Raw genomic sequence first — 23262 nt, forward strand, 5'->3', positions numbered from 1 at the left:
TAAAGTAACAAAGTACATTTACTCAAGTACTGTATAAGTACAATGTTGAGGTATGTTTTACTTTACTGGAGTATTTCCAAATTTCTGTACTTTTACTTCTACTCCACTACATGTACTTTTACGCCACTACAATTATTTGACAACTTTAGTTACTAGTTACTGGTCAGTAAGAATGCATAGAGGACTCTAGCAGGGGCATGCATTCAATGTCACGAGCATGCATTCAATATCACTTCGACTATGTATGCACCTCATGGTACCATACCACCAAAAAGGCCTTAAAAAGGTTACAAACAACACCCAAAACAAACTGGTCAGGGTAGAGTAGCCTGGTAAACCCTCCCTCCAGAAATCTCATTTGTATTTTATTTAATGGAAATGAGAATTCCGGAGGGAGGGGCTTTACCAGGCTAAGGGTAGAGGACAGAGTACAGAGTACAGCAACTTGCAATGGGCCTGATGACTGGTCTACAAGATACACTACACCACAAAGACACCCATGTACCTGTTAAACTTCTTCTTGAATAGACCATATTCACACGGCGGCCATATTGGAATTTAACATTGAAAGTGCCGCCACCCGGGGTGGCTACTTTCATTGACTTCATAGAAACATGGCCGCCGTGTGAATATGGTCTATTGAGTACAAAGGAGAAAGGAGTGGACCCCAATGGAAACAAGCCACACAGTGCTTTCTTGGGTTTAAAATCCTCTAAACAGACCTTGCATTGAACTGTACTTCCCTGTGTTTGTCTTTGCAAACTGATTAGATTAGATTGATTAGAAATGATTAGATAGAACTGATTGATTGAATAGAGTATTCAATCAATCAGGTGCGCTGCAGGAGAAACGGGGAGATCCATGACGTAATCATAAACGAGCGCACCCCCATACGTCATCTAGCTCCGCCCCACACATTCTCATCTCGGCCCAGCTGCCTGGAAGTCTCTGAAGAACTGCGCTGTAGTTAGTCTTCATTATACTACCTATGTAACGATTGAATTAAACAAAGACCTCTTCCGACGGGTGAGTTTGAGTGTTATTTCAACGTTATTTGTATTATTATTATTATTATTATTATTATTATTAGTAGTAGTAGTATGATTCGGACCATAGCTGTATGTATCAACGGTTCTCTAACCACACCCACTTTATGTTACTTGGGAGGCTTTAGATCCCATAGCCCAGAGGGACGCTGTGATTACTTCTGGTTGTCAGGCAACGGCGCATGGCAACCAGTTTACTGTAGTAGGCTCTGTCGTTCAAGAAAATGTTATCATGTAATCCAGGTGTCTTCAACTGGGGGTCCTCAGAGTAATTACAGGGGGTCTGCCAAATATTTGTGGTAACTCTCCAATGGATTTTTGTAGAGTTGATATTAAAAAGTTGTATCTGCAACACAATTTTAAGGCTAACATGATGGCATTACGTATTAAGACAGTTTTGTAAAATAAATAACATTATGTCTAGATTGTCTAGCACCTTGGTTCTCAAAGTGGGGTCCGGGGACCCCCAGTGGTCCTTGAGGGAGTTCCAGGGGGTCCCCAGCTAAATGATTTTATTAACCAAATGGACCCTTATGGGTCTGTAACTCTGAGAATCTTAAATTGGGGTCCCAGAGATAGAAATGCCATTAAATGGGGGTCCTCTGTGTCCCCCCACTTTTCAGCTATCGACTTCTTTTTTTTATATATAAAAAAAACTTAAAAATAAAAAATAAAAAAAAACTGTCTTTTTTTTTCTCTACCGGCGCAGTAGCTCCGCAGCCTCCGCCCACCCCACCGTTCGCATTGTCAAGCGGCCCCAGCCAGACATGCTAATTGCCTCTAATAAACAAGTATTGATCACTGTGGCTGTGCTAAACATGTTCTGCAGGTTTTGGGGAGGGTGTCATTATTGTCATTATTGAAATGAAGGGTCGCTATGCTGTGTCCCTCAACTCCCTCGTCCTGTGTGCACTAACAGTCACTCACTGCATGCACTGAATACCAGTGGTGGAAAAAGTACTCAAATGTTTTACTTAAACAAAAGTATCAATTCTGCGAAGTAAAAATACTCTGTTACAAGTAAAAGTAAGGTATTCAAAATGTACTTGAGTAAAAGTAGAAGAGTATTGGTATCAAAATGTATTTAAAGTACCAAAAGTAAAAGTAGGCTACTCATTATGCAGAAGGTCCCATTTCACAAGTTTTCAAATGTGAAAAAAAAGTTTTCTAACCCTTGATACTTTTACTTAAGTAAAACATTTGAGGATGGGACACACTGGGATGGGTAGAGTGTTGTTAACTGTTTTATGGTCATTTCATGAATTAATTAAGCAAAAAAAATCGAAACGCGCGCGTACATGCCCGCAACGCAGTGGGTGGGGGGCGGGGGGAAGGGGGGAGTCATGACGTCGTCGCTGTCCCCGCCACCGTAGCCAAATGCATGTCAAACTGGGGGTCCTTGAAATTAAAATGGTTGAGCCGTAAAAATCTTCTCTTATTGGCCTTCCCTGGCATATCTTTTGAAATGGGGGTCCTCGGGCTAATAAGTGTACATTTGGGGGTCCTTGACATGAAAAAGTTTGAGAACCACTGGTCTGGCACAGTAGCGCTCGAGGCTCTGGCCACCAACTAGCCAATCACCGCGCCACTGTCCTTCCGGCCTATAGGGTGCTTGTTGAGTACCGTGTTATGACTGTACGTTATTTACCTCATCATTGTTTCCATGACAGAACCAGGGAAATAAGCTCGTAAATTAGACCCTTTGAATGGCTCTGCCTCCGCGTAGATTGTAACTGACTCACAGAGCCGTGTGTGTGTGTGTTTACGACAAACAGCGGTGTCCATCTTTCTTGGTACGTAATACGTATAATATTATGGATCCTTTTTGTACAATCTTAAAAAAAAAGGTTTCTTGATAACCAAACTTGCGACCATTTATAATCATACACTTTATTTGACAACGCGTCCTACTACTCGAAAGCAATGCTGCGCTTTATACACAACTCACTTTAGTATACAAATTGCCCTCTAAAAACGCTGCTAATTTCCCAGTGTAATACTACACGAGCCAAGTGGAACTTGATTAGGTCTTTAGCCTTAAAATAGATTTACTTTGTACCTTTCTTCTTGTATTTATGTTGTATGCTCTGTTTCCCAGGCTGTGTAATGTGAATGTGATGTACTCCCACCGTGACCGTCTGCCTGTTTTTGTTTATGTGTTTTCTGTGGGTACTGCGGATTTAAATTAGCATATTTGCTAAATACGGTGTATTTATGTTGCATTGTCATGTAATGTTCATTAATATGCGGTGTCCCGTCTAAATAAACTTAAAACAAAACAAAAAAAAGTTGCAGACTAATACATCAAACACAGTCCTGCGCTGATACTACTTTCTGCTGCATGCATCACAGTCAGTGGTGGAAAGTAACTAAGTACATTTACTTAAGTACTGTACTTAAGTACAATTTTGAGGTATTTGTACTTTACTTGAGTATTTCCAATTTCCAATACTTTTACTTCTACTCCACTACATCTCAGAGGCAAATATTGTACTTTTACTCCACTACATTTACTTGAAGACTTTAGTTGCTAGTTACTTTTCAGATATAAATTATGATATAATGAAACATACATTAAACCACTTTAAACCTATTTTATACCTAGGCTATTTGAAAATAGCCGATCTACAAGCTCACAACGTGTCGCATCGCGACGCGTTGTGAGCTTGTAGATCCGTTATTTTCAAATATCTAGTACTTTTACTTTTGGTACTTTAAGTACATTTTGATGCCAGTACTTTTGTACTTTTACTCAAGTACATTTTTTATTCTGGACTTTTACTTGTAACAGAGTATTTTTATATTGCAGTATTGGTACTTTTACCTAAGTAAAGAATTTGAGTACTTTTTCCACCACTGCAGTCAGATCATCCGAGGTGTGATGCATGCGGCAGATAGTAGTATCTATCAGCCTCACTTGAACCTGCTTTTTACTCCTCTATAGCAGTGGTTCTCAAACTTTTTCATGCCAAGGACCCCCAAAATGATATGTATTTGGCCGCGGATCCCCATCTAAAAATATTTTGTTCCAGGGACCCCCCAGAAGCAAAGATTTGAGTTACAAATGTTCTCTTTAAAAAATATACATTCAAAGATTTGCACAAATTTTCAAGATTTTTCAAAAATAGCAGATCTACAAGCTCATAGCGCGGCACTCGGTGCCTCGCTATGAGCTTGTATATCTGCTATTTTTGAATAGCCAAAGTATAAAAGGTCATAATTATTCTGATGCTATATTTACAATTTTGTTCTGGGTACCCCCTGGAACACCCTCAAGGACCCCTGGGGGTCCCCGGACCCCACTTTGAGAACCAATGCTCTATAGTCCCTAGTACAAGTGTGCTTGTTAGGGCTGTCACGATTACAAATTTAAATTGACTATTAATCGTCACACAAAATAATTTCGATTAACGATTTAATTGTGTTATTGGCATTGAACATTTAATAAATTTGTTTTTTTTTAGGCTTCATAATCACAAATTGCTCAGGGCCGATATGACAAATAATGTAAACATACAAAAATGTTTTGAAATAGCGGAAATAGTACTGTATCTACAAGCTTACAACACGTCACGTGTTGTAAGCATGTAGATCTGCTATTTCTGCTATTTTTGGAAAATGTATGAACATTTTTCTACATGGAAACGATTATGCAAAATAATTGCGATTAGGCGATTATGTAATAATTGTGACAGGCCTAGTGCTTGTAGTGAGTACAGGAAACGGGGCTTTCCTGTACTCATTTCCTATGTGAAAGATCTCCCTGACTGTGTTGGTTGTGTGTGTGCGTGGGTGTTTCTGTGTTAACAGACATGGCTGCCCAGTGTGTAACTAAGGTGGAGCTGACTGTCACCTGTGACAATCTGCTGGATAAAGACATTGGCTCGAAGTCTGACCCTCTGTGCGTGTTGCTCACCAGCAGCTCACAGTCCCAGTGGTATGAGGTGAGGAGGGATCGAAACATTATTATGGGATTTCTGATTTGAAACATAGTATCAGTGCAATGTTGAATGAGTTTGTTTTGTTTTAAAGATGACTGTGTTAGTAGTTTGTGTACTGTATTTAGAGAGAGAGAGAGGGAGGGAGGCAGATGCAGCAATGACACGTCTCCGGCTGTTCTCCATTGTCCACTGGGGCGGGGTACTACCTCAAAACCATTTGGAATCCCAAAGCTAATCCTACATACTTGAAAGCTACTCTGGAATATATCCCTAATAAAAACTATTAGACTGACTGTCAATATGGAATACCAACGCTGATCCTATTATGAGCGCAACTCAAACAACTATTCGAATAGAACAGGTGGGCTGTGTGAAATCAGTCATTTTCTCTTAACCGTTGCTGCTAGGACACTAGTTGCCCCTGCTGTGATCACGAGGATTGCTAAACATTAACCTTTTAATGGAAAATTTGACACTGTGAATCGAAAGTGAGTTGCACTGCTTGAGTTTGTCAGTGCATAATAAACAACGGAACGGAAGTTAAGATCATGATGAGATACTGCCTGGACTTGTTGACTAATACATGTGCTGATGTTGCAACGGGTGTCCCCCGTCTGTGTGTTTTGAAACCATAACATGAAAAGTTCTGTCCTTTCCCAACAGCTGGGCCGCACAGAGAAAGTGCAGAACTGCCTCAGTCCAAAGTTTGCCAAAAAGTTTGTGGTCGATTACTACTTTGAGATCGTCCAAAAGTTGAAGTTTGGCCTCTATGACATTGACAACCAGACCGTAGACCTGAGTGATGATGACTTCCTTGGGGAGCTGGAGTGTACCCTGGGCCAGGTGAGCTTCTGCCTCTTCTCCTGAAGACACGCACTATCACTTCTGATTAGTTATCCACTGATTAGTAGCTCTCGTACTTTCTTTACCACTGTACCGCTGGTACAATATATGTTTCAGCTGAATGCAACCTGTCACCAACACAACATTTTCTTCCTGATACTGACACTTTTTCACACAATATCCACTTATCTATATATTTTGTATTTTTTGGTTGGCTTTAATGTTTCGTTCACTTCCTTCACACATGACCACAGCTCTCATACTTTCTGTTCTATTGCATGCACACAGTGCCACTTAACATTGGTGACACGGAATGAGTCATGTTGGTGAATCAGGAACTTACTTTAGCTAAGCGATTCGCTTAGCCAATCACTTGATCACTAAAAGAAGATACAATACATTTGTCAAATGTAGTCTGAAACATCACATAAATATTTGAAGCCACACTTGGAGCAACGCTTAGAGATGTAAACAGCAATTTGGCCTATAATGATGCCCAAAATATGGACACCAGAAAGTGATTAAGCTTCAAATTATTCCTCACAGCTGACATGACTGCAGGAAGTTGATTGGCTACTGTTGCCATTATGTGACGAATGCCGTTGCATCACTTAGCGTTATGTTGCTCCAAGTGTAGCTATAAGTAATTATGTATGTGATGTTTCAGGCTAGATTTGACAAACGTATTGTATTGAATCATATTGTAAATGTTTATTCTAATATCCTATCCTGTGTTTTTGTGCAGTATCCGAATGATTATATCAAATCAAATCAAATCAAACTTTATTTATAAAGCACATTTAAAACAACGGAAGCTGACCAAAGTGCTGTACAAGGTTGAGACAAACAAAGCATCAACGCATCAATAAGCGCCCATTGGCGCACAGACAAATACAGTACATTGTTAAGACACAATAGTGGATCAAGGGCAATTAAAAGCCAGAGAGAATAGGTGGGTTTTAAGGAGGGATCAGAAAACCCCAATGGACTGGGCAGATCGGATGGGGAGAGGGAGGTTGGCAGCAGCAAAAGTGCGGCCACCCCTGGTCCTTTTATTGGTTGGTGGGACGATCAGTAACGACTGATCAGCAGACTTAAGGGCCCTGGCTGGAGTGTATGGTTCTATGAGCTCAGCGAGGTATAGTGGAGCTAGCCCATGTTGAGATTTAAAAGCAAATAAAAGGACCTTAAAATTAATTCAAAAATTGACCGGGAGCCAGTGAAGTGAGGCCAGGACAGGACTGATATGCTCACGTCTTTTTGTGCCAGTAAGAAGGCGGGCCGCAGCATTTTGGACCAGCTGTAGGTGCCTGAGAGATGACTGTTCTAAGCCGGTGTAGAGGGAATTGCAGTAATCGAGTCGTGAGGAAATGAAGGCATGAATAGCCTTCATTTCCTTCATTATACCAATACTGAGTATTGTATCGGAAGTTTTTGCACATCCCTAATATCCAGACAACCATGCTGGTGGCAGAACCTGTTCAGCTGGTGTCATAAGACCCCACTCTCTTGTTGTCACACGTGTTCAAGTGCCAACATCGCAAGTCACCACTATTTAGACTTGGTGGAAACCTGAGTCCATATGTTGATTCTGCCTGCTTGCTTTGTAATTATTTGGGAACCTGCTATGGGTCGTATGTATCGTTCTGCTACAGATAAGAGCTTTTATCATGCTCTTGTGTGCTGCTGCCTTTGCAGGTGGTGTCCAGTAAAAAATATACCCGACCGCTGGTCCTGAAGAACAACAGACCTGCTGGAAAAGGAACCATCACTGTGAGTATGCGAGCAAGAAGGGGTGTGTGCGTGTCTGTGTGTGTGTGTGTGTGTGTGTGTGCACACGTGTGTGTGTTATTGTTTTACTCTCTGTATTTCTGTCACTCTGTAGATCAGTGCTGAAGAAATAAATGACAGCAGGGTGGTGAATTTTGAGGTGGAAGCCAGGAAGCTTGACAACAAGGTAAAATACATCGTTGACTATAGCCTTTATCTTCTGAGTTAAGAATGGTCATTTCATTGACGCCAGAAAAAAAAACCTGTTCTGTTCCTCCTTATATCGTTGCAGGATTTCTTTGGCAAGTCTGACCCATACCTGGAGTTCTACAAGCAGACAGATACTGCATGGCAGCTGGCCCACAGAACAGAGGTAAAACTCATTGACTCACCCAGCTGACACTAGTGGCTGTAGCTATGCAGTCATTTGAAAGGTATCCGTACAGTATGTGCGCACGCTACATACTGCATACTATGCTATTCTATGCACGCAATGCATTGTAATGTCTCTTCACCCTGAGGAAGTCAGAAGTCCTTCCTGCAATTATGGTGGTGGTGGGGATTCCTTATCTCTTGTCCTTATCTCTTGTAACAGGAAGTTTAAGGAAAGGACGGGTTCTCATTATGTAGCAATGTTGTAATACAGTGGATAATGAAATACGCATTATGGCTTTTTGGGGTGCTGGGTTATAAAAGATCATAGTGGGGGAAAAAATGGAACCTGCACACTCATATGCTTCCACTACTATTTATTATGTTTTGTTTCAAGCCTGGGCTCTTCGTCACGTTAAACTCAAAAAGTGTGTACCTCTACACCCACATACATAGACACCCACAGTTCATGTAACTATTGATGCGTGGAACACAATAGAGTAATCACAGGATCAAATAATCAAATATATACAGTGTTAAACATTTACATATAGTGCAACAGTGGAAAACACAAGAGAAAACATGATTGCTGAAATCTGAATAGAATTACATAATCAGGTAGCTTCAGTCATGGCTGGGAGACAAGAAGTTACAAAAAGTGATGAATTGGGACGTCCTCATTCATGCCTTTGGGACACATACAGTAGAATCCAATGTATAAATCCAAAAGGATTGTCACTGTAGCAGCAGTGTGTTCAGATCTCCTTCTCGTCAGGGACATCTAACATGTTCAATCCCCTGATGAAGCTACCTGATTATGTAAATCTATTCAGATTTCAGTAATCATGTTTTTCCTTTCACTTGTTCTTTTCCACTGTTGCACGATATGTAAATGTTTAATACTGTGTGTATATTATTTGACCCAGTTATTACTCTATTGTGTTGTGACACAATATTACTCTATTGTGGATGTGGTAACAACTTCTTGAGTTTAACCCGGTGAAGAGCCCAAGGTCTAAACATTGTCAAACCTGGGCGTGTTCTATTCTTTTTCTTTGTAATACAACGGAAACTTGTTTTAAACATCCCATTGTCCTTTTTGCGTCTTGGCCCCAACCCATTCTTGTGAAAAGGAAAAAATGGTGGGTGACCGAATGGAACAAAAAATACCAGAAAGATATTTGACCAAAAAAAAGGGGAAGATCTGGTATTGCAGCTAACTGACTCACTGAGTTTGAATTGGGTGTGGGTGTGGGTGTGTGTGTGTGTGTGTGTGTGTGTGTGTGTGTGTGTGTGTGTGTGTGTGTGTGTGTGTGTGTGTGTGTGTGTGTGTGTGTGTGTGTGTGTGTGTGTGTGTGTGTGTGTGTGTGTGTGTGTGTGTGTGTGTGTGTGTGTGTGTGTGTGTGTGTGTGTGTGATTAGTGTGGTTGCCCGAATGGGCAACCAGACTATTGTTATTGCAAAAGTTTCTACGTAGATAAACAATACTTTAGACCGCATCTCCTCCCACAGTTTATTTTTCCCAATTTAGTGCCATATGTCAAAATGACCGGCCTCACCGGGAATCGATGGCTATCATTTTGCTAAGAGATTGGTTACATAGTTTAATTTATATAGATTTATTAGTGCATTAAATTTCCCCATCCACTTTAATGGGAAAATGACAAAACTCCCATTCAAGTATTTTTTTCTCAGAAACCGTAAGGGCTAGGGTTACAACACTTGGAGGGGAGGTTCATAGTTTATTGCAAAATTATTTAAAAAAATAGTTACACAAGTTGGCCTCATGGTGGCGCTATAACAGTCCACTTTACGTTTTGGCCTATAACTCTTGAAGTGTAGGTCGTAGAATAAAAAAAATGACGCAGCTCCCCATATAGGCCACGCCCATTTGCGTCAGGATATATTTTCCGCCATTTTGAATTTTCTTCAAAACACACGTTTTGCTCCTTTTCCTACAAATTTTGTCCAAATCTCACACAAATCGGTACAGGTCATCTTTGGACCCATGCGATAAACCTATCCAAACGGCATTTTGATAGTCCTTACCGTTCATCTGTAATTGGCTTCCAAAGTTAGTGGGAGGAGCCCGTTTTACCAAAAATGCCAAAGATCACAAACGAAACGTCCAATCGATCCCAAATTTGAATCACATGTCGAGGGTGGTTTACTCAACGAATCCCCAAAAGCATTTCCACTTTGATCCATAGGGGGCGCCACAACTGTGCAAAACGTAACCGTTTGATGCAAAAACATGATTTTTGGGGGGACCACTCCTCTCAAATTGAAAAAGGTGATCTCAGGAGTGACATGACGATGTCATTGGCCCGCTACATTTGTGGGAGGGGCTTATTTATTTTAGTGGGAGGGGCCTATTTCTTCAAATCAAAACGCCATGTATCACGAACACAGGATCCAATCAGCACCAAATTCTAATGGCACGTCACGCGGCCTCCGACGGTATTCCTCCAAGCATATTCCTCAAGTCCGGGCGGCGGCAACCCGCGACCGGCGTCGACGCAACCACACTTTGCAATTTCCCAGAATTGCGACGCGTCTAGTTATATTTTGTTTTATCTCTGTTACAAGTATTACACTTTGAAACAGACCTGTCTTATTCCCTTATTAGCGGACATTTGCATTGTTATTTATGTAGAACAATAGAGAGATAGTAAACTGAGGGCAGAGAGAGGGGAACACATGCAACACACAGGGACCAGCTACCCAAACAAACTGGATTTATTTGATCAGTTTGCCAGATGACAGCATTACACTGTCTGTTAGATTTTTATCTTGTAATCCTACTCTATAACATTATCAAAATAAAAGCTGTTGTCATAATATGGGTTTGGCATTATTTTTGATACACTGACTGAATATGGGATTAAATGCTACAGTACGTATAAACAGCCTTGTAAATTAGTAATACTTTTGACACAATGGACACAGTCTTGTAGCACAAATATAAATAAGAGGTTTTATTTTAACGTTGCGATTGTTGCTTTGCGTAGCACATATATGTCCGCTTGTGTTTTTGTTCTGTCATAATATAAAATGAATAATTAAACGGCAACTCTAGATTGTCTCTCTCAGCTGATGAATCTAGCAAAACCTGTGCCTCTCAGAAATGGGACTGATTGATCTTAACTAAATGGAAATGAGTTGTGTAGCTCACGGTCAATTTGGCAATTTATTATTGATGGTGCAAAAAGACTAACGTTTCAAAAACAGGTGTCTTCATCAGAGTCATAAGAAACAGTTGCATTTTTTTTTTCTTTTTTTTTTTTTCTTAGGTGGTACAGAACAACCTGAATCCAACATGGAAACCCTTCAAAATCCAACTGCAGTCTCTCTGTGGAGGAGACATGGACAAACCAATAAAGGTACAAAATGCAACCCAGCCTCTTTGGCTATTTGTATTGATCTGCGTGGAATTATTTATTTATCTATTATGATTAATTCCAGGGCTTGTATTTTGCTTGGCTTGGCAATGATTTTACCTTTATATTATTCTCCGTTCAAGAGAGAAAACTTATGTCTGGCATGGTAGCTATAGAATAATGAACTGGCTTTTAGTGTGTTTAATGCTAGTTTGAAATCAGACCTTTTCTTTTTCAATTTCTGATGCAATCATGTTAGGAAGAGAGCGGGTTCCTCTTTTTGCGGAACAAGTGAGTGGCCCATGGTTTCACTGTGTTTGTCTTTGTCCAACACTCCATCACTTGTTGGGTGAAGGGAAGTCGATGGAAAGTAGATGACATTTGCAGGTCTCTTGCAAGGTTCACTCTCCGTGTAATCTCTCAAGAACAGATTCTGCTCTGCGTTGGAATCTGTCGTGAAGGTTCGTCATAACGTGTACACACTGGGCTACAAGTGGGCGTGCCTTCAGATCAGGAAGCAGGCCGTCCTTTACCCAATCAAATGTAGTGGGCGGGATTTACGTGTCCGCCGATCATTCCCCACTCGAAACCAACCGAAACTAATTTAACAATAGCGTCCGCGGAGCAGACAAAACCACGAAAAGATATTCACATTTTAACTTGCTCTTTTATCATAGAAACAAGTGGGCTTATAACCAAAACGATCCATGTTCTCTGGGAGAAGTGGTGTTAGTGTTCCGTGTAGACATATTGTTAGTGGGAATGAAAACATAGTCGCACCACCGGAAGTGAAACGCTGAAGGCAGACCAAAACCCCGGTTTCTTTGCGCACGGGTGCTACGTCGTCATTGTCCCAGAGCCAAGTGAGATAGTACAAACAGCAGAGGGCGCTGTTTTTCCTTCTCATTTGGTTCTGGGTTCCCAGATTGCTCTCCGTGTGCCACGCAGCATTCTGTTTTTGGATGGTTTCCATTGCATGAGTTTGTTTTTGTGAGTTTTGGGTCCAGGTTGGTGGTATTCCAACATGCGCCATGGAGGTCCAACCCCATGACCTTACTTGAATTATAATGATTTGTTAATATATTTGTAGTTATTATTGTAGTTATCGTTCTTGGTGTGGACGACCCATTAGCAATGGGTTTCCTCGTAACTTCCATAGGGGTTTTAATTTATCCAGAAAATAAGCTGTGTGGTTAACAAAAAGTCTTACAGTCTAAGAGAGTTTCACATTTTGTTCTACATACATTACCATTGTTGATATCTCAGCTGTGAATTCTGAATGTTTCCCTTAAGTTTACTTTAAATTATTGCATGTGTGAGTAGTAGTAGTAGTGGTGATGTGAATATCATGACCTTTGTTTGCTACAGAGCTTATTTCCTTGACCACTTAAACCCTATATACTTAGTTGACCGGGGTCTACGAACGGTCTTTACTTGGTCACCCCCTTTTTTCCCTCTTCGCCAAATCTCTTTGCCAAAATTAGCCAATCTGCAAGATCACAAGTGAGCTTGCAGATCTGCTTTTTTTTGGTGAATTCTCTCCCCAGAATAGGGACTTCTGGGGTTTAATGCTTCTGGGGGACTTCTGGGGGTTAATGCAAATTAAAATGTGCCATAGGAACCCACGGTTCCGGATTAGCATTCAAAAAGTCACGTCACTAGAACACACTTATCAGTGAAACCACCTGGGGTTGGCATGAAAACCTGAATCCACGTTGACCACCATGACACATAACTGAATACCACTGGAGTAAACAGAGTGGGTTTTTTGTTGTTGTTGTTTGCATGTTTGGCTCTTCAGTCCCACATTGCTAAGTGTTTCTATCTGTACCCAGGTTGAGTGTTACGACTATGACAACGACGGCTCACATGACCTCATCGGCACCTTCGAGACCACACTGACACAACTGCAGAAAGCTGATAGAGCCTCTCCGGTCAGATGAAGAGATGTGTGTGTGTGTGTGTGTGTGTGTGTGTGTGTGTGTGTGTGTGTGTGTGCGTGTTTGCGTTTGCGTGCGTGCGTGTCTGTGTGTGTGTCATGTGTATTGTTTTTTCTTGTCTTTCGTCTATAAACAGTACTGCTTTTGTCATTATTGTTCTTGTTTGGACTCTAAAGGAGCTTGCACATTGCTAAATTCGGAACAATGTGCAACACACATTAACACACACTTCCCCCCTCAGGCGGAGTTTGAATGCATCAACAGTAAAAAGAAACAGAAGAAGAAGAGCTATAAAAACTCCGGCATCGTTGGTTTTAAGCTATGCCAGGTACAGAACTTTATTAGTTAAGATATATTACATATAGCTTTATTAGTTATTTTGTTTGGTCAGTCTGGACACCTGTGGTCTTAAAGGGTAGGCTATGTTTTAAAGAAAATGTGTAACAAAAAGAAATTAATACATCCACAGAGCTTTGAAAAAAAAGAAACTTCAGAATTATTGTTTTATTTACCTACAGTATGTAAGCCTTAAGCTGAAGCAGTCATTATTCATCCATTTTCATTCAATAAGGTATTTTCTTTTACCCTAAATATATTCTTACAATGATGCAGACTACATGTTCACAGGCCTTATTGTGACAGGGAAATAACAAACCTTATGTAATAGAGGGGCTGTAAAAGTGTGACATCTAGTGGCTGAATGGTGTCTAGTGCCCCATGACATACTACTGTAATACTGTGTGAGAGTATGAATATTCAATATCATTTTATCATGCTGTCTCTAAACTACCTTAGTGTTTCGATGCAACAGTATGTCTCTATGATACAATTATAGTATCTAGTGTATTCAAACCCGGGTTTCACATACTGTATATACTGCTCAGCCAAAGAGGAATCGCCCCCGCCACGGGACATATACTCGTATACTTACTGTAGGTTTCATGCAGGGTTACTAGCTTTATGTTTAACCTTTCAGGTGGTGAAGGAGTATACCTTCCTGGATTACATCATGGGAGGCTGTCAGCTCAACTTCACTGTGAGTGCTGGGCTCTGTGGTAATGATTTAGATTTCTTCCATCCACCTTCCATTTACATCCATAACTAAAATATGTCGGCACCCCCTTCTCATTTCTTGACAGGTGGCTATTGACTTCACCGGCTCCAACGGGGACCCCAAGTCCCCCCAGTCTCTCCACTACATCAGCCCGCAGGGTGTCAATGAGTACCTTTCTGCCATCTGGTCCGTGGGCAATGTTATCCAGGACTATGACAGGTGATTGGTGTGGTTTTCTAAGACATCAAGTTAATGCAGAGCAGTGATGTGACATGGTAACATAGTAACCAAACTGTGTTCGTTCACAATGGAGATATTGAGATACTGCTGTCGATTAGCTTGGCTCAGAAAGTGGAGTGTTTCTAAATTGCATTAACCCTTTAAGACCTGAGAAGATTCTAGAAAGGTCTTCTAAATCCTAAAAAAAAATTGGAAAAAAAACCAATTTTCTTTTTCCTCGATTTTTCAAAAATAGCAGATCTACAAGTTCATAGCGCGGCACTCGGTGCCGCGCTATGAGCTTGTATATCTGCTATTTTTGAATAGCCTAAAGAAATCTAAAGTGACACAGATGCGTTCCAGGTATCAATGGGTTAAATGCTGTTCCTTGATGGTCTGTGTTGTCCTGTCTAGTGACAAGATGTTCCCGGCCTTCGGCTTCGGAGCCCAGATTCCTCCTTCGTGGCAGGTAAACATGAACTCTCACATGAATATGTTGATCTAAACACTAACAAAATGCTGTTTTTAGCCCCGCTAGCAGCAGGGCTCTGTGGATGGTATATTAAGTCAATATATCCCTAGAGGATGACCCCTACTCGTTCGGGTGATCTCATGTCCTTTACTCTAGCACCACCCGTAGGCTAGAATTTCCTCTTATACACACAACATATTGGAAATCAAATAGCCGATTGCCATGAACCATACATTTAGCGCATTTAGCAGATTGTAATATTAACCCTACTGGTTTTGGAGACCCTATGGTCTTTCCTTTTATGACATTTCAAAGCTTTTGCTACTTGCTACAAAAAAAAAAGAAAAAACTCCCTAGTTTAAGGGTGGTAAGTGTTGGTATTTATCAGCAGCTGAGGGCGGCAGGTGGTACCAGCCTGCCTTAAAGTCAAATGTTGCCCATTTTCAACTTAAATTCCCTTGTTCTGATATGAGGAGTTCAATAATATAGTGTGTCAAAAAATACCTGTGTGTTTCTCCACGAAATATTGACATCGCAACACGATTGATGACACGCCATTTCATGTCGTCGGGCGTACAGGATGTATTGAGAATGGAAAACCCAGACCAGTTGTGTGTTCTGTCCAGTATACATGTTTTACAAATAAAGGGGAAGATGGCCCCTGGGATGTATGTAATATTTGTTTTACGGTTAGATATGCTTGAGAAAGTTCCACATTGTCCGTGGAATATTGCTGGCTTACCAACATCAGGAATGCCACATCTACGCAATGGTTTTGCCTCACAAAACCATTGCATCAATACCGAATCTCAGCATTGATGGGATATTGAATTAGCTCCTGCATGGAAGTCTGAGAAAACCCTTTGCCAGTTTACCACCTTCAAACTAGAAGCCTATGTCTTGTTTCATAGGGTTTGCATTGAACAGCCATGACAAGTCTGATTGTTTTGTTTCTTTACATAATACTTTCCACAGGTTTCTCATGAGTTCCCCCTCAATTTCAACCCAGCGAACCCATTCTGTGCAGGTATGTTTATAATTTAGGCATATCAGGGTTGACTTGAGCAATTTTCCAGGTTCAGTTGTTAATCATCTACACTCTTAACAGAAGATAATGTCTGGAGGTTCTCAATTCTAGTGCTTGGGAACCCCCCCAGTACTGCTTGTTATCTGCACTACCAGGTCAGACAGCTACTGTAGTAATTTATTTATTTTTCTTTAGCAAAATGAGTAACGAGCAAGATATTCATGTCGCAAAAGGAAACTGAGGAGCCTCCGCTCATCCTGCATACAGTCTTAAATAGCTTGTTTCAAGTGCAGCTCATTACACCTGTGTGTCAAGCAGAAAAAAGTTCAATACTATTTATCTATGGCACGGGCTTGTGCGACAGTTTCACACAACCTTACTAGACAACATGTGAAAAAAATTGAATAACATGATCTTGAATGTATTATTGCCGTTATACCACATTTTCATAAAGACAAAAACGTTGTGTAGTGTGATCCCGGCTTACTATATTGGTGCGATTCGGGAGAGATGCATTCTGAGGCAATCATACTGCCTCAGAATGCAAGGTCAGAACTAACCAGTGGCGTTTGGTGGATTCTAACGTTGACCGGGCCAGAACCGGTTTGACGGCTAAACTGGTTTTTCAATGGCCACTCATTAACAATTCGGCCGAATGCAAATGAGCCCCATTTGAAAACAAAGGCGACTTTCTGTGGTCGGCTACAACAGAATAGGGTGAGAGCTGCTAATGTTGATTTTTAGACCGGGCCATTGCCTCGTTGGCCCCAATGACGATACGCGCCTGGAACTAACTTGTGTAATGTCTCTGTCGAGTTGAAACCTCATATGTCCAAAACTGTTACTTTTTCAGGATTCAAATTCAAAAATCAAGCTTGTAGTTCTGCTACTTTCAATATTTTTGTGTGATGCTGTAGTGTAGTGTAGTGTGATCAAGTAGGTCATTAATTTACGAAAAACCACAAACAATTTGAGAGAGGAGGTTTCTGCCCAACAGCAACGATAATATGGTTTAAGGAACCATATAGAACCTTTTTAGGGGTCTCGTATGAGGCGAGCTATAGAACCTTTTTCATTTTCACCGACACCTGGTTTAATCAGGACTGTGTGTGTGTGTGTGTGTGTGTTGTGTAGGTGTAGAAGGGGTGGTGGAGGCTTACAGGGTGTGTCTGCCCCAGGTGAAGCTCTATGGTCCAACCAACTTCTCTCCCATCATCAACCACGTGGCCACCTTCGCTAAACAGGCCCTCCAGCAGACCACTGCTTCAGTGAGTATTCTACGTAGTAATAATCACTATAATAATCACTTAAGCCCTATTAAAAATCAATCCATCAATAATAGCCGATCTCATCGCGACACGTTGTCAGCTTTGTAGATCTATTATTTTTGAAAATATCTCAGAAGTCATCGCCTTACAATGTTGAAGGCTTCATGATTGCAACATCTAGTGGCTGAATCAGTGGCGTAACGCAGAATCGCGGGGCCTCCCCGCGGGAGTTTCACGTGACGCGCGTGCATGTGCGCGCGTCTAATAGACCCGAATTAGGTCTAATTCTTACTGCCCCTATACAGTAAGAAAGTATGTATTATTTTAATATAAATGTGTTCCAAAAAATAAATGGCACCGGAGATGTGTGACCTCTCCTTTGATGTGGGTGAAATTTAATTTAGTTTTTTCAAGAAAGCCATGAAAGATCTGTCCTACTGTTCGATATGCTGTCGTGTTCCAACAGTGATGTTCCTTTATTGTATAATGCATAATTTATGCTACGTCACACGATGGTGTTGAATGCTGAAATTGCAGACGTACAAACTCACTATGTGGTGCATGAGCTTGTAAATCGTATTTTTTTGATACAATGAAGTACAAATCATAACTCTTCTCCTCTCTTGGCAGCAATACTTTGTTCTGCTCATCCTAACTGATGGAGTGATCACAGACATGGACCAAACACGCAGTGCCATCGTCAACGCCTCCCGGCTGCCCATGTCCGTCATCATCGTCGGGGTGGGCGGGGCCGACTTCACCGCCATGGAGCTCTTGGACGGAGACGATGGTCGCCTGCGATCTCCGACGGGCGAATCCGCAACGCGAGACATCGTTCAGTTTGTGCCCTTCAGGCAGTTCCAGAACGTAAGCAATAGTTAGAACTGACAGTCATTTCGGTTTGTGTGATGAATGGCTTAGTGTGTATTTGTAAAGCTGTACTGGTGGTTGTTGGACATTTAAGCCGAATTTAGACAGATTTAAACAGAAAAGTTATAAATTGTTTGTTGTCTCTGTCTGGACGAAGGCGTGGCCGAGACACTGTGTCTGTCTGTCTGTCTACAGCTAATCTCCGGCACCGTTGGCTAAGATTGACTTATACTACATGGCCTGGCGGAAACCTGTGCTCCGACTCCGAGGAGCACATTTTTCTAGCTTTTACTATCTGTCAGCTGTTCTCAATATGCTTGCACTCTGCTACAGTAATTGCATGTGCTTTCTATCTTGGAGTAAGAGTGTGATTGCTTTACTTTGACCTATTGTATTTTTACGAATCTGTCCTTGTGCAGCACCATTTTGCAAGCCCAAATCATCCACAACCCATGTACCCAGTTGTCACCTAGCTTATCTCTACTACTTGTGTATTCATGTCATTGCAGGCTCCCAGCCAGGCTCTAGCCCAAAGCGTACTGGCCGAGTTACCTCAACAAGTGGCCTCCTTCTTCAGTTTATTCAAACTGAAGCCGCCTCGGCCTCATGACCCCAAATCTTCATAGGGTTAGCCCAAATATTTAATCTCCGCCAGGAGATTCATGTTTTTCATCCGTGTCTGTCTGTCTGTCTGCCCACAGCTCATCTCAAATACAACTAAGCCAATCAGAGTCATATGTTTAAGCTCAATTCTCAAATATTTTTCAAAGCAGTGAACGATAGCAATGTCATTTTATAATTATATTGCTGCACAATTGTCCCTCCTGTCTGTGCGATAAGCATCCTACTACCAACTAGCCAATTACAATACTCCTGTCCCTCCACCTTTATGGGAGATAGCAGAAACTAGACAATTGCACACATTGAAACATGCCGGTGAAAGGCCACATTTGATTAACACCAACATACATTACATACTGTACATTTGACAACATACCCCAAAACACCATATTCTCCATAACTCATATTCAACTTAGTCGGAGCTGTCGTGGTAGCGTCGCTTTTCATTAGCGAAGCGCTTTCATTGAACAAGTAGTGTGGTAGCGTCCACACACCCAACACTGGCCATAGTAGCATAAATAGCGCCCTTAGTGTCCACACACATTCACCTCATTCCAAGCTGTCTTAACCCATTAAGACCCGAGGCCGATTCTAAGTACAAATGCCTTCTAAATCAGTTGTTCTCAAACTTCTTCGTGCCAAGGACCCCCAACATGATATATGTTTGGCCTCGAACCCCCATCGGAAAAGGTTTTGTGCCAGGACCCCGAGAAGAGAAGAAAAAAAAAATCAAACTCTTTCAAGATTTTTCAAAAATAGCAGATGTACAAGCTCGGAGCGCGGCACAAAGTGGTGCGCTGTGAGCTTGTATATCTGCTATTTTTGAGAACTACTGTTCTCTGTAAGTCATAAGAGCTGAAGAATGGATGTTGCTATAAATATATATAGATCAAATCTAAAATGACACATACGTTTTCCTGGTTTTAATGGGTTAAGTCAGAAAGATTGAGAGTCTTATTAGCACATGCCTCCTGGCGGAGATTCTAGTTTTGTTATAAACCCTAGGCATTGACTTCACCCATGACTTTATCTAAATCAGTGGTGTCAATCTCAATTTAGGTCAAGGGCCTGGTTTGGAAAAATGCAACTTCATGCAGTCCAGACCATTTTGTGTCTCAGTCTCTGCTATAGCTACAAACATTTTCACTTTAACACATTTATATTCTTATGAAGAAGAATGCCTAGCAAGCATTCCTTTTATGATCAGCATAAACTTATAGTCGTAGACTAAATGAAAGTTGTGATGCTACAGTATTTGGCTGTTTTGGTAGCCCCACCCTAATAAACCAATTGAATTCAAACATTAGCAGACACAAATGTAGAACCAAAGAGACTAATTGTATAGGCTACGCATTTGTACATAGTTTTTTATGACGATAAAGAATTGAAGTATGCACAGCTCACAATCTTTAATCTACTGTACATTCGCTGCATGGTTGTGACAAGTAATAAAACAAACAGACCAACATCATTCACAGGAGGGCAAAAAAATGAACGTTGCACGTTGTGTGTATGTGACTCAATTCTGAACCTCACGGTTCAACCAGGATATTTTGTCCTGTACCAGTCCATGTTCAGTTGTAATTATTCCCATGAGCGACATACACAGACTCACACACAAGACTGCAAAGAGGAGAAATGAACTGAGTCGCTCTGGAAAAAGGCTGGGAATTGCTTGGTGTTGTGCACAATGCTCAACAAGCTGCCTGCTACAGGCAGTGGTAGTGAGAGATGGCAGCGAGAGAGTGGAATGAGATCAGCTGTGGTACAGATGAATAATGCATGATTGTGATTTTTTTTTTTTTCCCTTATCGTTTCGCAGGCCGTATTGTACCCCTTCGTGGGCTGCACCCGGCCTGCTAGTTTGACACCCCTGATCTAGATTAATCTTTGCATCGATGCTTTCATTAATAATGCATGGCATCCTGTTGGCGATGTACCAGTATGACATGAAGCTCCACCTTTCTTGACATGCTTGTAGACCTGCCTTCATCTGCTCACTCACCTTTTCCCCTTAGCCACTTAAACCCAATATACTTTGTTGTACGTCACATAAGCTTGTATATCGGCTATTGCAGATCGGCAGAAGGCCGACTGTTTGCCTATTAGGACATCCCCAGAATAGAGACACTAGGGTTCATGTGGTTAATTGAACTGGTGGCCGCTGTTATTTCTCTTCACTGTTCTTGTCTCCTATTTGTCTCTCATCTTGGTCTCAAACGTGGCACACTCTGTCTGCTACTTAACCTCGTGTCTGTTCTGCACCCCAGGGCCCTCGAGAAGCGCTGGCTCAGAATGTGTTGGCCGAGGTTCCCAAACAGGTGGTGGACTTCTTCAACGCCATGAAGTTGACTCCACCCAACAACAACAACGACACCACCCCCAGCCCGACCCCAGTCCCTGCTGCCACCAACTAGCATGCCATTGCGGGACCCGCACTATGACAAGGAACCGACACTCCAACACCCAACACAACCAGCTCTCAGCACAAGGAGTTCACAAAGTTCTCGAAACGGTCCCGAACGCTTCTGCGGCACATAGCGCTTTCTGCACTCCGATCCCTGTAACCACTCAAAGAACCATTCCTTCCATCCACCTCGATCAACTGGTACCACCTACCATAGTGGTTACCTGCTCAGTTGTTACGCCATTTTACAAAGGGACTTGTGCCAGAATATATCTAGCCATCGTCAGATTATTAACATGCATGTGCATTGGACTTTTTAGCCATTTTCACCATGGGACCGAAATACTGTACACAGTATGTTGTAATGGGATGTTTATTGTGGAAAGAAGTTCAATTTAAAGCAGGTATTAGAAATAGCTTGATTTATGTTCCTCAGTTAGAATATGCCTTGTCTAACGAGACTTAATTTGATAGACGTTGTCTACATTATCCGAGAAATGTCTACACTAGTAGTGATAGTGATGTAAAACATATACAATTTTAATTTTTTCAACATAGTCTTTTATTTGCCATTTGCTACAAACAAATTGTTTGGTTTACAGTATGCTATTTGTTATCTGCACTTGCCTGTTCTGGGTAAATGTGATGCAAAGACAGAAGTTGTCTATATCAAACATATATACAGTATGTAATCACAAAGGAAGAAAAGTCAGTGTTAATTAATACTATATTCATAGTTATACTGTATACTTAATGTGGTATATGGTACAATACTGTATGTTGTAATTATCCTATGTTTACCGTGAGAGTTTAACTGGATTGTCTACATCTGATTTGATTCATTGATGAGGATTGATGAGAACATTGGAACCTTAAAAGGCACATTTATGCATACAATTGTATACCAATCTGCTTACTGCTCTGCAGTACATACAAACTATGTACCTAAGTGCCAACATAAGGAAGGTAAATGACATTTATTTTCTTCAGGAAAATTAAATGTATACAAATTAACTTTCTTCTTGTTTGATGTTTCATTCTGTAATATGAATAGCAATTATAACAGTTTATTTAAAAGAACTGATCTGGAGATTGGTTCTTAAAAACGGAAGTTATCCTTTAATTGCATTCATACCAGGACCCTGGCCAACACCATATTAACACACCTGCATCTCAACAGGATTTTTATAGCTTCCAGTGCTGCTTTGCAATTCATTTTTGCAGGCCCCTCTAAAGTCCTGTGTATATAAACATGTACTTAAAATGTATAATGATGGTTTCTTTCTTGTGACATCTACAAAGTGAATGTTTAGGCTATTGCTTCAGTTTTTTAGTAGGACCTTTGGTACTGTGATTGACATGAATAACGCCTTTAACAAGTAATTCATAGCTGAGCTCTTGGGCCCCTGGGCCTGGTTCCGGTAGGCTCATGGCACGCTGTAATCCACCCCTTCCCTCAGCAGCCTGGGTCCAAGTCTTGGGAACCTGGCGTAAGCACATTACCTATTGCCCCCTGTTGAGTTTTATCCTGTTAAAGGTGTGAAATATGTTACATTTATATTCTACATAGTGGTCTTTATTTGAAATGTTCTCAGACTCAAATTAATCTAAATCCAACCAACCATACATTCTTGTTTCACTTGTTCTTGAGCTATATGGTGAAACTGGAAACGTGTTGCTCTTGAAATGAGCCCAATTCATTGAAACCATTTGGAGATGTTCATTTAACCCCACTTTAGGGGTACAACTGTTTTTATGTGACACTTTTATGACAAAGTATAAAATAGGTCACAGTTTAGTTGATTATACAAAACTCAATTAGAAGTTTTTTTTGTGTTGACTGGTTGATATATGGTATATTATACATTTTAAATTACCTCCTAAAAGCACTTAATCCAAAGGATTAATCGATAGAATGATCGCTAGGAAGATAATCAATAGTTGCAGCCTTACCCCACTTACAGTATTATGCTTGTGCTCATCCACTCCCTTTCCTCCAAACATTTGTGTCTAGGTTTTAGCATGGCTGTTCA

General features: G+C 41.1%; 1 protein-coding gene across 4 annotated transcripts; it reads left to right on the forward strand.

Annotated features, from left to right (window-relative positions):
* Window positions 1-903: 903 nt before the first annotated feature.
* LOC308077127 (copine-3-like) lies at window positions 904-22475 on the forward strand. Of its 4 annotated transcripts, XM_080417693.1 has the most exons (17): window positions 904-1026; window positions 4857-4990; window positions 5651-5830; window positions 7529-7603; window positions 7716-7787; window positions 7893-7973; window positions 11265-11354; window positions 13187-13285; window positions 13533-13619; window positions 14268-14327; window positions 14431-14564; window positions 14979-15033; window positions 16012-16063; window positions 17198-17331; window positions 17962-18198; window positions 18711-18828; window positions 21093-21232. In XM_080417693.1, the coding sequence occupies exons 2-16, from the start codon at window positions 4859-4861 to the stop codon at window positions 18825-18827; spliced, it is 1605 nt and encodes a 534-aa protein (XP_080273819.1). In that variant the 5' UTR covers window positions 904-1026; window positions 4857-4858; the 3' UTR covers window position 18828; window positions 21093-21232. The 4 variants fall into 4 exon arrangements, with proteins under 4 accessions (XP_080273819.1, XP_080273816.1, XP_080273817.1 ...); XM_080417690.1 differs by lacking the exon at window positions 18711-18828 and having other exon boundaries at window positions 21093-22475; XM_080417691.1 differs by lacking the exons at window positions 904-1026; window positions 18711-18828 and adding an exon at window positions 2695-2839 and having other exon boundaries at window positions 21093-22475.
* Window positions 22476-23262: the final 787 nt, after the last annotated feature.

Source organism: Gymnoscopelus braueri (assembly GCF_963280865.1).
Source record: "Gymnoscopelus braueri genome assembly, chromosome: 21".
NCBI lineage: Eukaryota > Metazoa > Chordata > Actinopteri > Myctophiformes > Myctophidae > Gymnoscopelus > Gymnoscopelus braueri.